At 40.7% G+C, this 16,387-nt stretch overlaps 1 protein-coding gene across 2 annotated transcripts in view; it reads right to left on the bottom strand.

Annotated features, from left to right (window-relative positions):
- Window positions 1-16,387, bottom strand: part of slit3 (slit homolog 3 (Drosophila)) — a 168,110-nt gene that overhangs the window by 12,812 nt on the left and 138,911 nt on the right. For both annotated transcript variants that reach the window (XM_049750086.2, XM_049750076.2), the window contains exons 23-33: window positions 15,430-15,501; window positions 13,350-13,421; window positions 13,189-13,271; window positions 13,032-13,112; window positions 12,625-12,749; window positions 10,951-11,048; window positions 6,382-6,521; window positions 3,681-3,774; window positions 2,682-2,819; window positions 2,207-2,447; window positions 1-131 (exon numbers count right to left, since the gene is read on the bottom strand). In XM_049750086.2, the coding sequence (XP_049606043.1) occupies window positions 1-131; window positions 2,207-2,447; window positions 2,682-2,819; window positions 3,681-3,774; window positions 6,382-6,521; window positions 10,951-11,048; window positions 12,625-12,749; window positions 13,032-13,112; window positions 13,189-13,271; window positions 13,350-13,421; window positions 15,430-15,501 (1,275 nt within the window). The remainder of the gene's footprint in view (window positions 132-2,206; window positions 2,448-2,681; window positions 2,820-3,680; window positions 3,775-6,381; window positions 6,522-10,950; window positions 11,049-12,624; window positions 12,750-13,031; window positions 13,113-13,188; window positions 13,272-13,349; window positions 13,422-15,429; window positions 15,502-16,387) is intronic.

The following is a 16,387-nucleotide window of genomic DNA, read 5'->3' as shown; positions in this document are numbered from 1 at the left end:
CTGTACACAGTCGTGGGAGGATAGCTGGCCATATCATAGATGAGTCGTATGTGCCCTTGGTAAAGTTCCAGAGCCAGGGGGTCGTGATCCTCCTTATACAACAAAATACCGTTGTCTTTGTCGGTGGCCACCTGAGGGGGAGACACACAACATGATTTACGCATCATTCTGCAACTTCATGCATTATTCTGTCAGCGACCCACAAAATCTGCCATGTGTGACAGGACAAACCGCTCGATAATGTACGGCCATCGAGATAATTTGGGTCAATAATGGTTCAGTGTGCACCAATAGAATAAAACATTCCAAATTACACAGCTGCCTAGTAGATGAAAAGCCCTGAAAACCTCCTGCATGAAGATAACAAGTGTGTCTTTAATCTCTGGACATGCTCTCATGAGAATTTCCATGGAAATAGTGGGGAAAAATGAAGCCTTTATGAAAATCATTGGGAAATATACTGCATGATGTATCTTTGCCAATCAGTTCAGACAAAAGAAAAAATACAAGTACAGTGGTGCCCTAAAGATGCAGTAGAGCGTGTTAGGACGTGACTCTTGTGGGACCAGGGTTTCCTATCCCTGCACTTAAGACACTTAAGAGTTGAAAGCTCCTGAAGGCAACGACTCACAAGTCACCCGGCTTGTGTTAGCAGCCAGCCATCTCTATGCTCCCATTCATTGACACCCACGTCACTCCCCAAACCTGGCCCCGCCTTTTAAAGCCACAAACTCATTGATACTACAGTCGAGCATGAGTAAGGATATCCCAAGTAAACAAAAACAAAAAAATACTTGCAACTCACATGCATGAAAACGGAATAATCAAAGTGATAATATGTCAAATTCAAATCGATAGCTTTAGCCACCTCCCCATCGACGGTCCGTCAGATAGACCGTGAGAAAACTAAAAAATAATGAGCCAAAATCCTTTGTCACACTACGTTTTGTTCAAAAGGAGCTTCGACGGCCGTCGGGAACATTATGCTAACGTAGACTAACAGGTGGCCGTGTGGCTGCGGGGGGCCAAACACTTAACACCGCAGCTTTACCGTGGAGCTCGGCCAAGTCCACAGCTGCTAACAAGCTGCTGGAAAGGAAACAGGCAGAGAGAGAGAGAGAAAAAGGATAGAGATATGAACAAAGGTTGGATGATAACGAGAAAAAGAGAGTGGGAGAACGTGTTAAAAAAGGAACAAGTAGAGAGTGATTTATGAAGGGCCGTCAATTCACTTTGCTTTTTTCCTCCCCTTTAGTCTCACAGCGGAGAACTTTTGGTGCGGATTTAACAGCTTTGGCATTGAACAGTGAAAAGCTGCTGGCTTGAACGTGGAAGCACACATTCACGTTCACACAGGTGTTAAACATAAGTGTTCTACTTTTATGCATTCTGTCTGTTTCGCTGCAAGATCTGGCGCCTTCAAAAAAGACAGCAGGAAAATACGCCTCAATTGGGATTCGACTTTCAGAGGGCCAGAATAGTCCGCAGTGGAAATTGTACTGTAAGATGTGTGCGCATGTGTGTGTGTGTGTGTGTGTGCGTGCGTGAGAGCACAGCAGGTCTTGGATGCAGCATGCTGCAGATGTAGGTTCAATTTGAGTTTCAAAGCTACATTTTATGCTTGGCATGTTGCAAAAGGTAAATCTCTTCTTACTTGAGGTTTTTTTCTCACATACACCATGCACCCAAAAACAAGAAAAAAAAAAATCAATAGATCCGTATAAAGTAAAATAAGATTAATTCTACTTTAAAGAACAAATGTAAAAGTTGTTTGAAATTTGAACTGTAAAGTTTTAGTATGAAAGTAAAGTATTAATTTTGAATGTTTCTTTTTTTTATGATTAGGGCTAACAGTCAATTTTACACACAATTATTCATTTATTTGAATAAAAAATAGAATAAAACAATCACAATTTAAAAATGCATCCTTTTTAGTATTATATATGAACGTTATTGAAGTTTTATTATTTTTCACAATGAAAAACAAAAATGGATAGTTTCACATTCCACATAAAACAATTTAAATAATGTAATCTACATATCATTACGTTTTCATGTTTTTCAGAATAACTGAAGAAAAAGAAGAAATGGGAGTAAATTAAACTTTCATGTTTAAATGTGAAAAAAACCACACAAGAAAAAAAATCTGCATTTATCCAAATTTAACCCCAAAAAACATGCCTTAAAAAAAAGCAAGCAAGCATACCTGCAATGAAATATGAACATTGGGGCGTAGCTTTGCGCCCGGGAGCTCCACATATGCCTCCCGCCCCAGGAAGTGGACGGTGGCCATCTTGTCACATTTGTTGCCGTAGAAACCGGGCATACAGCGGCAGACGGGTTCGCCGGCCACCAGCAGGCACTGGGCGCCATTCTGGCACTCGCTGTGATCGCACGGGCTGGTCTGCAGCAAGATCATGGGCGGGGGATTCTCGCAGAACAAGCCGCTGGAAGGACAAGGAAGTCGTGAAAGGGACGTTTTGGAAATTCAACTTTGACATTGTGAGAGTGGGAAGCAATCACACACACAACAAAGGAAAATATTTGCATTGGTATTTATAAATCTGTTTCTGTTTTTACATTTCACTTAAATACAGCGCATCTGTCACACGCACACAAACGCCGTTTGTGGCTTCATGGAACATCTGCATCTCCTCCAGGGCTGTGCGCATCTCTCTTACCTGAAGCCCTCCTTGCACACGCACGTGTAGCCGTTGACTGCGTCCACGCACTCTGCGCCATGTTGACACTTGTTCTCCAGACAGTCGTTGTAGTCCTGCTCGCAGAAATGGCCAACGTAGCCTGGTAAACACTCACACCTGCAGAAATATGACTGCCGTTATTAGTGAGCGATCTTAAGCGACACAATTGTCATATGTTTCTCAGCGCAGTCTCAAATGGGCTTAAGGTATTACATGACTGTATCCCGTTGTTTGAACGGAAACAGGTGGAAACTGGTTAATTGAACCTTCTGTCATCTAGTAGAAAAACATTTCATTGTTCTGCCTGTCATTATAAGTCACTGGAATAGAAAGAGGAACAAAAATAACATTGCTAGTACAGTGAACTGAGGACGGATTTCAGCGCCATTATTCGGTATTTCAACGCAGACTCAGCCTCTTAAAGGTTCATTTTATGAATGCTTTATGAATGTAATTTTATCAATGAAGAAATGATTCACACGTTTTTAGAATTCATTAATTTTTTGGGTAACGACCAATCGCATCATGTGCATGACTTCTTTAATGCAAATGAATATCTGCCATCAGTCTTTGTTGACAGTATGAAGGTATGTTTCTTTGTTGAAGGTATGTGAAGCTCCTTTCGTTAGTTCACAGCAGCAACACATTTATTTTCAGACGTGAATTCATGAATGCCGGACCACAAATATAAAGAGGTTCCAATGAGGTAACCTGATCTGTCAACAGCGGTTGGGATTCACGGTGACTCTAAACAAGTACAATTTTACGACAGAAAATTTTATGACAGTATTTGGACATTTTCCATTTCCTCATATCCCATCATCCAAAGAATGCCTCAAGGGAGTTTTCTCAATTTCAGTTCTGACTTTGACTCAAGGATGAACCAATCGGAGCTTTTTGGATGATCAAAGGTGACCTTCAGTTTTCTTTACGGTCTTCTGATTTACCCTCTGGACTTGTTTTTCCTCCGTCACTCACCTGTAACTGCGACCAACGTGGACGCACTTAGAATCGTGCTCACAGGGGTCAAAATCGGGGAGACAGGGATCCAGAACCTCCTCGCAAAGGTCACCTGGTGACAGTGAGAAGGGAGAAATATGACCTCATATTGGTTTGGATGAGGAAAAAATATGGCATAGACAAACATTTGTGATGCGATGTGAGGGGATTAAGGCCGATCCGTCTAAGCTTTACAACATCTGTTAACATAAAAGTAGGGCATAAATCAAAGAGAGGACATTAATAGACAGAAACAGGGTGGGAAAAAGGTCTAATTTATGCGCCTCTATCTCCTTCCGACGCCATTAAAACTCTCGTCTTCATTCTGTGCCTGCTTTAATCTAATCCTGACGCCCCCCCCCCCCTTACTCCCACCATGTCTGTCTCCACCAGCCTTTTCCCAAGACCTTTTATAGCCTTGCTGGTAAATTACACTCTGGAATCAGATGGAAACACTAGAAAAAAAAGAAAAAGTGATTTTATAATAGCAGGAATCCGAGTCAGGCTATTTTACAAAGTTAGAAATGTGTATTAATGGCGGCGTCTTGACATAATGTGCAGCTATGCCGCAAAGTAACACGGAGCAAAAACCAAAAGAAAGCGTTCATCTTGTCATACATAATTCATATCTAGTGCTTAGCTTCCCTGAACACACTGCTTTATTTTCCTTTAGTCACCCAAAAAAAAATCACATACTAAGTCAATATATAGCCACTGGTTAATAATTACGGATGAGATGAAGAGCTCTGGGATTAAATGTGCATGAAGTACATTAGCACTTCTGATGAATTAAAGATAAAAAAAAAAAAAAAAAAAAATCTTTCTTATAGAAGTTGTGAACCATTTTAACAGAATGTGAGAGAAAAACTACACCAGGAGCAAAATCCACAGGAAGTTCAGCCTAGATCTTCACAGTCCCAGTGGGATCTTCCTCACTAAGTATAATGGCCCCCCTGACCTTTCTGCTAAGCCCCCACTTTAAAGTGTCTACCTCACAAACTACATGCTGATCTTCACGTGTTTGACATCTCTGGGGGAACTTAACTCTCGCTGACCATGTGACCTTTTCCAAAGTGGTGACATCACTCTGAAAGACTGACATTTGTTTTGTTGAGCATGTCTGCTTTGCACAAGAAGGTGAGGATTACTTCCACTGGATAAATTGAAAAACTGAGAAGCTAAAGCAGGGTACAACTCGTTAGCCTATTTTAGCAATAGATTGTGACTCACAAATTTAGGTAACAGAATTCTATCATGAACAATTGCCCCCTGTTGAAGATATTGGCGGTGTTAACTGGGACCATAGATTGTTCCAGTATAATCTACACGAATTTTACTGCGCGGATTTACACTACTAAACAAGTCCCATTACCAAGCCCACTCTAAACAAATGTCAATATTATTTGCCGTTCCAGGAGGAAAGTGAAAGAAGACAAATACCAGCAAAAACAAAAACAAGCCTCAGTGGTGGAGCAAGACTATATTTTTCCTATCCTTTTTTTTTTATTTTTTTTTTATAATTTGGATTTGACTATAGTGCCACCCCCTATTCGCAGCTTGCTATTCACAAATTCCAACCCGACTTCAGGTATTCACTGAAAAACAGATTCTTTGATAATCGTAGTGCTGGAACAATTTCTACATCTATTATGTCCTCTGGGAACAATGTTTTCACAAACAACCAGTGTCATCATAGGGCATTGGATCGAAGGTTCTGCTGTACTGTAAAGTTGAGTAAGTGAGGGTAAGTGAGTGGGCAAGCAAACTCTTAAGTGCAGCCTGATGATTGGACAACGGGCCACTGAACCATGAGCCAGCTCTGTGTGTGTGTGTGTGTGTGTGTGTGTGTGTGTGTGTGTGTGTGTGTGTGTGTGTGTGTGTGTGGCTGGCTGGCAGCGTGAGGTGCTTCTGCATGCCAGCAAATGTAATGACACTATGTGTGGGTCTTGACTGAGGTCCAGTATCTACTTTAGAGGTCATTGTCAAGCTAACAAAGAAAAAAACTTAACTCCTTAGTCAGCAGCTGGCGTCACTTTGACTCTCCTTCCCACTTTCAGCACCTCTCTCCCACATCTTTTCTCCTCGCTTTATCAACCCCTTTCTTGACCTCTTTTCATTCGATGACATTTTTATGTTTTCTCCTCACACGCACACACAACACATACACACTCCCTCTTCTGCTGTCCCCAAACTTCCTTCAGGAGCAGCGTCGGGGTCACTGCGGAGCGGCTGTCCATTACGGACTCACCAACCGGCAAAAGTGGAAATGGCCATTTTTGTGTGAGTAAGCAGTTGCGCGGGAACTCTCTGGGGGAAACAGCCCAAGTGACCTAAGAGTCACTCACTTACTTTCGACACATTTCCACCGGGCACTACATTTCTATTAGATTCTCTCCATTATGCTGTGGAAGGATATTTTGACATGGCTTGTGTTTCTCATATAACTGAGTATCGATTAAAATCACCCATCAGATGATGGTCGCTAATTAACAAGCATTTATGATGATTAATGCAGACAATAAATCAAGGTGGAAAAAGGTGATATCACTCAGGATTTTTTTTTTTTTTTTTTTTTAGAGAGATCCAACAATTTGATCGTAATGATAGAAAAATCCTCAAATAAAGCCCAGTTATTGGTGTTGACCCCGACAAAGAAAACATTGGTGTGTTCTCCTCCTACCTGTGTAGTTGGGCGGACAGACACAAGTGTAATTGTTGACACCGTCGACGCAGGTGGCGTTGTTCTCGCAGTCGTTGTCTTCGCAGTCGTCCGGGTTCAACTCACAGCGTTGGCCCTCGAAACCCGGCGGGCACACGCAGCTGCACAGCCACATTATGATTAGATTCAGATAAATTGAGTTACGCTGTAAAACCTGAAATAAAAATCAATCACTATCCTGGGGTGAAGCCAAACATATGGTCACTGCATTCCAAAATTAATAAGTATAGCAGCTCAATGCTGCAAATTCATCCAATAGAAAAATTGGGTTTTCCAATTTTGCAACTAAAATATTAGAAAGAAGTCCTCGTAACAAAGCGTTATTAATTCGTTTTTGATCGCATGATAATTGGATCTTAAAAGAGAGATAAATCTGATGAGATGTTTGGAGTCGCCACTAAACCTCAGTGAGTATTGTGTCCACTATTTACAACTACATTTGGTGTAACATGATGTATCACTGGTTCAACTCAACTCGTACACATGTTCTCTGTGTATGTGTTGTAGACATGTATGCGATGATGTGAATTTTCCAAATCTTTGCTTATAAAAGCTCATTCATTAATGTAGTCAATTTACAGAAAAAAAATATTGGCGCAGACTGCTGAAAGAAAAAGCCTTTTTGATTCACATCTGTTGTAATGAATACCGTATTTTCCAGAGTATAAGGCGCACCTAAAAACCTAAAATTTTCTCAAAAGCCAACAGTGCGCCTTATATATGGACCAAATTCCTAAATTTAAACTGGCCCGAAGCATTGTGTCGTCATGAAATCAATCATAAGTGGCTCGCTGAAGACTATGAATCATGAATCAAAAAGACTATGGATCATTATTTTGTGATTATAAAGTAATTTGTTGCGTCTGAAGTTCAAATAAAAAAGATAAAATGGAGAATGATTTGATTTAGATTAAAAATCTGACATGATGCATTAATGGTGCGCCTTATATAAGGACAAAGTTTTAAAATGGGCAATTCGTTGAAGATGCGCCTTATAGTCCGGTGCGCCTTATAGTCCGGAAAATACGGTATATAACTCCGCTTTTTCGTTAAGGCCATAGTCAAAGTGAATGTTTATGTAATGTGTGGAGTTTCAAAAAGCAACATCAGACATCAACTAACCAATTAAAGGCTAAGATAATTGTGTGATTCTAATGAGTTGCTGCGGCTGTTATTCCCCGTCCAATCAGGGACACTCTGTTAACTTCTGCTTCCCCCACATGCTCCTTTCTTCGAAGACCTTCCCTTTCATTTCAACCGCCTCACTTTTCCCTCTTGATGGCCGCAACTTGTATTCCACCGCCTTCTATCTCACACTTTTAATCCCCCGCACACACAACCACAACACACGCAATACACATTTTCTCGACCACAGCTGCACTCAGCAGCTCGCCCACCCTCTTAACTCTTCATCCTTGCATTTGTCTCTCACACTTCATCAAGTCGCTTTACTTTTTTTATTGGATGAAAAGGACTTTTACAAGCAAGGTCATCCCCAAGCGAGTCACTTCACGCCCCCCCCCCACACACACACACTTGCACGCACACTCCCTTTCCGCTATCGACACTTCGCAAGGTTCCCGCGTGCTGCTGCTGCTGCATCTGCTCGTGTTTCACCCATTTTCACTCTTTAAAGCTGTTCTCTCCCACTCGCCACTTTTTTATGCATCTCACACTGTGATTACGTTTGAAACACGAGCAGGGTTTGACGGTTTGAACTCAGAGAAAGATAAAGAAGGCTGTCTTGAATTTCCAAGATATTTCAAATCAAAGTGTAAAAATGAAAAACCCAATAGATACACATTGTCTAATTTGCATGTACAGTATGAATAATTTACTCTGTGTTTTCTTTCCCATGAAATAAATGTGCAGTTCAAAAGTGTTGCTTGAGACCAGTGAGACCAGATACTCAAAATCTGGTACTAGTACCCCAACTGGTCTGGGTTTACAGTAGTACTACATGAAATAATCCCTGCGCAAGTACAGTTCTGTTGTGTTTAACTTTGTAGACATTAAAACTGTGGAAAATGTTAGTACTGCTAGTAATGATAATATACATTGATGAACGCTTACATCCATTACACTACTGTATTGTAATATCAGTCACTATGGTGACAAATGGAGCGCTCAGGATTTTCTTGAGTGGTACGGTTTTGGGAATGACTGCTTGACACTTATTTTCAATGACAAATGTTATTTAGAAATATGGATCTGGTATGACGTTCAATTTATTCTTCTACACGGTTGTTAATGGCACACTAAAACCGAGAGTTACATTAAGAAGGAAAAAATACAACATCTGTCGGACCAAAGAGTGCAGATCCCAGCGGCGACATTTTAAACGACTGTCTGCCTGTAGAGTTCCGCACCTGATTGGACTTGTCAAATATCCCCAAAGGATTATAAAACATGTCAGAATGTCAAAGAGGTCGGCTGTAGAGGCCATAAGAGTCTACCTGCACTGCTATCAACATTAGGAGCGCATCTATAAAAGGGTAAAAGAAGCCAGGATATCATTAGCACCCAGGGCCGCTAAAGGCCACATGCATATTGAAACCTTCGAAAAGGCCAAAGGGCTCTCCGAGAAGACGCTCGTCGTCTTCTTGTTTGTCATGTGTGCGCGACACAGTGAGACATTCTCAACAGACATGCTTATCAAAAATGGCTCTCAGGATGGTGCAATGCAGTTGTATAAAACTGCAAACTAGACATCCATTCTCTAGGAGTGGGGGTACATATCGGATTTGTTTTAATTTACCTTACAGGTCAGGACGATTTAGAGCAGGGATGGGAAACTTAAATGCTAGAGGGGTGGCAATAATTTTTCATCTGTGCTAATATTGGTCCACATTGGACCAAAGACTTTGTAGTCAGATGTATGATAAAGATTCTATTTTAAATACAGACTAAATGTAAATTACATGCTCTTAATATATTGCAAGTTCTGATCGTACTTTTTTTGAGCCACTGATCTAAGACGACAAACAGTAAAATAAACACATACTGCATGTTTTCGTTCCAGAGCAAAGGGCTCCTCTTATAAAATAAATTGAATTTGTTATGTACTATATTACTCAAAATCTAAATTTTACTGCTTGTCCTACATGTCATTCCAAATCTACCAACAATGAGGTCGACTCACATCATACAGGGCATTATGAGACCAGGTGTAAGCACAAATGCCATCTAGTGGTGACTGGTGATATTACAACTTGAAAGTACAGTTTGCAGTTCACAAATTTTCTTTTTTCCTCCCTCGATATTATAATGTTTTTATTTTTCCTCCTTTCCCCTGTATTTTGCCCCTATTTTCAGCAGTTTAGATTATTTTCTTGTTCATTTGTGTGGTAAATAAGGATTCAGTTACAAACTTTATTCTTAGCAAAGTCTATCTCCTGTAGTCGCTCCGTCCAACTATCATAGTCCGTTCAGCTTCAGCAGCTCCATTCTGTGTGCGGCCGGCTTAACATTATCTTATGCAAAAGTTGATTTCGTTTACAGATCTCATGCGATTGTGTACCTAATGAAGTGTCCAATGACAATACATTCCAAGGCAATGTTGCAAAGCCATCAAGTGCACCTCCTCTGGATATATGTAGATTAATGATTGTTGGATTGTGTTACACATCCACTAAAAATATGACGGTAAGTTTACATTTGATTTACACACTAACTTAAAAAATGATTTATGTTTCCATTCTTCAAGTCAGTGACCATAATGCTTGTGGCCAACAAAGCCCTCCGTTGGATGTTGATGCAAGCCAGGGTGGCTGATGTTGCGCTCACGTTACCTTCACTGGATTTACCAGCAAAAAGAGAATAAAGGCAATGACGTCGGCAGCGAGTGATAAATAACGGCGGCGTTGACAGATTTATGTCAAAGCGTTCGAGGGGGAGCAGACTGACGATGACGACTGACAGAAGTGGAGGACATTTTTGCGTGGCTATTGAGGTCAGAGAGCAGCTCAATAGAAGCTTTTCTCATCTGTTTCTTCAGCATCCCAGACCACCTCCCACTCACAGACAATAAAACACATCACAAGGTCAAAGTTAGTTGTCATCTTGAACAAAAGCCAAAGGGTATCAGAAGACATCAATTATTTTTTCAAGTATGAATTATTTACTGGTGATGGTAGATCCTTTTTTATTGGTTTGCCAGTAAATGATGAGTAGTATATTTTATTTCCATCGTACTTGATACTTAGAATTGACACTTGTTTTGATTTTCTTCACAATGTCATGCATTTTATCCTATTTGCTTATGCAGTGCTGAAACCTACAATTCATTTTAAGTATTTTTATCTTGGTTAACTGACGCACTTCTGATTGAAAGTTCTTAAATACTTTTTTTACTTTGTTTTTTACGGTTTAATTTCAACCTGAAATGCAAATACCAAATATGAATTTAATTCCCAGTTTTAAACCGTTTTAATGCCAGCATGTTCTCATGACTTCACAGCTTTCATTAACATCACAAATTTCAAATAGGTAGGTGATCATTTCTGTCGACGAAAAGGCTCAAGTTGGTACCTGAAGTGGTCTTCAAAGCCCGGCTGAAGGTGACACGTCCCTCCATTCAGGCAGGGGAAACTAACACAGGCATTAATGGCCGTTTCACAGTCCTGACCCTGAGAGAGACAAATAAAAAGAGGATATAATGACGGAAATGTGCTACAAGTGGGTTAAAAGTTGATTTTCCCCCCCTTGTCTTCAGCAGGCCACTTTAATAATAGCTAACATCACTGCATCGTCTCTTTCCATTCTCTTGTCATTACTTCCTATTCTTTTCTCACATGGATGGCTTTTCTGACAAGTTTTAATTACCATTGTCACAGTGCACACTCTAGGATCACTCATATGCACCCAAACCATACCATTTTCCCCTCTCTAACTTTGACAAGGGCCTTTGTCCTTTTAAAAAGCAAAGTGCATTCATATACAAAGATCTGTAAAAGTGAGAATGAGAGGGTATTGGAATCTCCTCAATGGATGGATGGATGGATGGATATTTATTAGTGGTCCGCAACTTGACGCCCTGAATCTCACTGGGCTGTGCCCTCAGGAATGTTAGAAAAAAAAAATCTCCCAAGCCACCAGTTTCATCACTAGACAGGAATTTGTGAGACAAGTCTATCATACCAGGACACAAAAAACAAACAAAAAAAGGGTTCAAGGTCCCACGCCCAAAATTCAACAGCAAGTCAACCATTTTGGTTTGAAGCAACTCCTTGGAACTTTGGCCACGTGACAAAGTATCCGTAATCTACGTAACCCCTGCCCCCACCTACAAACGTAATGTTAGGAAATTCTTTTTTTAGACGGAAAAACACTTCTATAAAGTCGTATTTTTGTTTTTTGTTTTTCTTCTTTTCTTTAAATATGATGAGGGCAACAATGTATTAGGCTAATGATGTGTAGATGTATACTTTTAAAATAAGATGAGATAATTTATTGCAAATGATCTTTTGGACCCCCAATTACATGTCACAGACCCCCAGAGCCCAGTTTGAGAACCACTGTGATTTAACTTGAAAAAAAAATGGGATGCAAAGGCCAATTCATTGCATCCTTGCAGTTTAAATAATACATGAGATGAAACACATTTACACATCGGATATACATTTCCTTTCGTCAGTAGCAGATTTGCATGTCTTTGCAGTTACAAGACTCAAGAGAGTAAGCGCAGCCAGCCCTCTTTTGTCTTTGGGTCGGTCAGAAGCTTCGCTGCAGTCATCATGTCTTTGCTGATGAACGGCTCTATACATTATGCATGCGCAGACGGAGCTAAGTCGGATAATACTGCTAATACCACGGGCTTATGCGGCGCAGTTATCCGTCGAGGATCCGGGCCTCGGTACACGTACGGCCAATTCTGTGAATCATAAGATTCACCCAATGTCTCTATTTTCAGGTTAAAGTAGTTTTCTGTGGTTTGACATTCGGGGGGAATTAGTTCTGAAACCAGTATATAGTGAACTCCCATCATTTTGTGGGTCAATAGTTACAAATTCAAATACTGATTTACTCATTTATTCATTCATACATTCTTATCTGTGGAACATTTCATCAACTATTTGCAAAGAAGTTCCTTTAGTCGCGTTGTTTGTGCTGTCTTTCAGGCTCTAAGCTGCCTTTTATTATTATTATTATTATTTAATCCCTAATGCTAATAGGTGCTCAAGTATTGTGTGCAGTTCATCTCACCTTAAATCCAAATGGACAGGTGCACTGGTAGGATCCAGATGGGTCGGACACACACGTGCCATTATTCTGGCAAGGCCCCGCCAGGCAGGGTGCACACTTTGACACAAGGGCGATATCCACCGGACCTGATTCAGAAAACAGACAAAAAGGATGACTGATTTAGTTACAAATTAACAATTATTTGTCCTCGAAGTGAAAGGCAACTATGAATGTATAATTCTTTTAGGATGTAAAATATCAGCATTAACTCATTTAGTTCATTTTCTCGACCTTTTGGTAAGAAACTTGTATTTTTGGTCAAACCAAGGAACAGAAAGATTAAAATAAAATCCTGATAAAAGAAGAATTTACTTTTACTCAAAACTGAGCGTTCTTTTGCACAAACCTAAAAGTAACAGACTTTTTACCTTTACACTGGAATTTGTTGAGCGGTGTAGTCAGCAGAAGCCTGTCAGCCATGTCAGGAGGTCCGGTGCAGCGAGCAATACCTGTCAACAGTCACTGGGTTGCTTAAGAACATATTTCACATAACAGCATTTTACACTGGTATGACGTTTTCCCTACCAGGTTCTTTGAATCCGGCCTTCACCCACTGGGAGAGCCAGCGTAGTTCGCAATTGCAGTACAAGGGGTTGGCACCCAAAGCCCTGCGCACATTTCATAAAAATCAATATAACATTCCAACCATCTGTTGGTATTGCCGACACCTTCAGTGATGTACTTACAGGTGGGACAAAGCCGTGAGGTGGTTGAACGCGCCGTCCGGAATAGTTGAGAGGTCGTTCCCGTGGAGGGTCCTGAGAAAAGAAATATTGTTTGGTTTGCAATTTTTGCAGCAACATATGAGATCGCAGTGTAGAGTTGTGGTATCCAACCAAGTATTCATTATCTAAATCTATGTGTAGATTCAGGTGATAAAAAAACTTTCATGCTTTTAAGATACCCCATTGTCGTGTTAATATTCATTGGAAAAACACTGAGTCACAGCCATCATATGAGGTAAATCACAGTGACTGCCAGACGGCCTTGTTCAGCATGATAAATTATTCAAATTATCTGCGGCACAAGACCACCATGCACGTCTATAATGGAACATGACTAAAATATTTATAGATAAAAAGAAAGTAAACAGAAAGCTTGTGTTCACAGAAATGAAGCCGCTGCTGGAATGGGATATAGCATTTGGATTTGCATATATATAATTAAATATATAATTAAAATTCCTGCAAAGTGGAAATAAATGTTTCCATTAAATTTGACACACCACAAAAAATATGCCAAATGTGAATAATAGTAAAAAAAATAAAAAATAAAAAGTATTTAGGTATAAATATTGTTTACAATGAGTTTTGGTCTCTATTAAATTTGTGTTTTTAAAAAAAATGTATCGCGGCCTTTGAGTCCAAAAGACACCATTGACCTCTCTCAAAGTCTATGTGCAATTGCAGAACATACACACGAAGGTGCAAAAAGTTCACTAGTACATGTTTTTGTGTCAGTTACTAATAGCTCTCACTACACCGGCCCAGTCCAGAGGGGTGCTGCGGGTAATAAGGGAGCGACGGTGATGACTGCCTGGCAACAGGTTGCTAAGCGGGGGCAGTCCCCAAGGCAACATGAAGTAAAATGAAAGGAGGACAGGAGAGGAGGATGAAAACGGAAAACAATCTGTGAACGTCCGCCAGATGAGAGGTCAGAGCCACCAAAACACAAACAACAAAAATGCCCCTTGCGGAAATGGATAAAACATTATATGATATGACTCCAAAAAAAAAACTAGAGACCTGCAAAACGAGATTGCTTTTATTTATACTAAAAAAGCAAGCTGTGCTCGTGGACACATTGGGCATCTTACAAACGACGTGTAAACATGAACATACTATTTTTACGTCATCTTTATGGCAGCTCACTTTTCTCCTTGCTCGAGAGTAGCAGCTCGCCTAGTCACAACGCCCTAGCTCAACGCCGGACTGACTACAGTCATTTGCGGCGTGTATGGCAGACATACCTCTCCGTTTTGTTTAGACCCAAAACAGGCTGCAGGGGCAAAGCGGTTAAAAGTGTAATATCTCTCTTGTGTAATAATCACAACTTAATAGCTCCAAAATGCCTGAAGATGGGTAAAATAATTGTAGCTAGGACACAAAGTTAATTTTATAAGTCACAAAGGAGGCTCGGGAGTAAAAAGAATGAAAATCTGTGGCCGAAAGCATTCGAGAGAGGTTTTGAGATTAATAGTGGATAAAACAATGAGAAATGAAATGATAAGACATTTTTTGGAAATCATGCACTGACTGTGAAAGCGGGTTGTAATGTTGACTGTTTGTGTAATTGATGGACTACACACTTTTTTTTTTCTGAAAATAATTCAATTTCAATGCAAAACGTAGCAATTGATTCAAAATTAGTTGCCAACGCAGAGCAGAGAGGCAACCATGGCGGTAAAAGGAAGGCATTTGGGTCGTGAGACAGAGGGTGGACAAGCTGATGGATGAGACAGAGAAACACACACTGAAGGTCCATTCATCAAGCCCAACACTGGGTGGGCGGTGAGAAGGCAAGAGAGGACAGAGGGAAGGATGGATGGATGAACGGATGACGGCGGGACGCATCGGGAATCGAGCGGCCGCCTCATGCAGATGATGAGAGCTCATCACTTTTATCTCTTCGGGTAGCCCGGCGCAACAAACGAGCCGGCGGCTGCGACATACTTTGTGCATGGCACAGCGCCAAGGGGGCTGATTAAATTTTGATTTAGCTCCGAAGAGCACTGCGACACACGTGAGGGCCGAGCTTGTGACTCACAGCAGGCGGAGCGACTTGAGACCGTGGAAGGCGTGGACCGGGATGCAGCGAATCTGGTTGTAGCTGAGGATACTGGTGAAGAGAACCGAGAGAAGGTCACAGGCGTTAGTTCAAAGTATTGAGATCATGTCGTTATGCTAGCTCTACAGTCAATGTGACTTAAAAAGAGCTGATTATATGTTTCAAGTCTTAAGCAAACAAAGCTTGGCAATTTTACACCGGCAGTGGCTAGAATTCACACATTTTGTCTCAAGGAGGTTTGAAATTGATCTTTGTGCAATTTAAATAGTTCATGTAGGCAAACTTTCCAGAAGGAGCTCGTCACATTGCTCCCAAAATGGCTGCTTCAAACGAAGAAGGCCAAATTTCTGTTGAATTTCGTTTATGGGTCCTTGACATATTTTAATGAACCCTGTTACAATCGACATGTCCATCCATTTTGTGTCAATTGGCAAAACCGCCTCATTGGGTCAGTTTGTGGCTTTTAAATGTAAAATGGAAAAGGACCACTCATCCAAATCATATTTTAGTAATAATGATTGAAAAAACAAAAAAACAATGCCACTTCAATAGTAGAAAATCCTGGCTTATTTTCAGGGTTATTCGGAAAAGCTTTTCCAGAAAATGAATTTTGATCCGTAATTACATGCCTGAAGGCTGAACGTCCTGACGTAAATCACTTCTGGGATAAAATACGACCATTTAATGACGCGTTTCAGTCATTTATGTACTTGTGTGCCATTTTCTACATATGCTTTGCTTGCAGAGGTTTGCTCATGCGTTGCGTCCACCTTCAACCAAATTTTTGCCAAATTGTCAGTTAAATTCTTGTGAGAACAGAAGAGACGCGGTGGGCTATCTCTTTCCCCGCAGTGCAGTAAAGACACCCATAAGCCGTGCACTTAAATCACAGTCTGTTCCATTGGTGTTTTTCTGGGGGCTAACTGATGTAGTTGTT

The sequence above is a fragment of the Syngnathus scovelli genome, chromosome 1, assembly GCF_024217435.2.
Source record: "Syngnathus scovelli strain Florida chromosome 1, RoL_Ssco_1.2, whole genome shotgun sequence".
Taxonomy (NCBI): Eukaryota; Metazoa; Chordata; class Actinopteri; order Syngnathiformes; family Syngnathidae; genus Syngnathus; species Syngnathus scovelli.
Note: the sequence above shows the minus strand (reverse complement) of the source record. Positions and strands in the feature narration are given on the sequence as shown.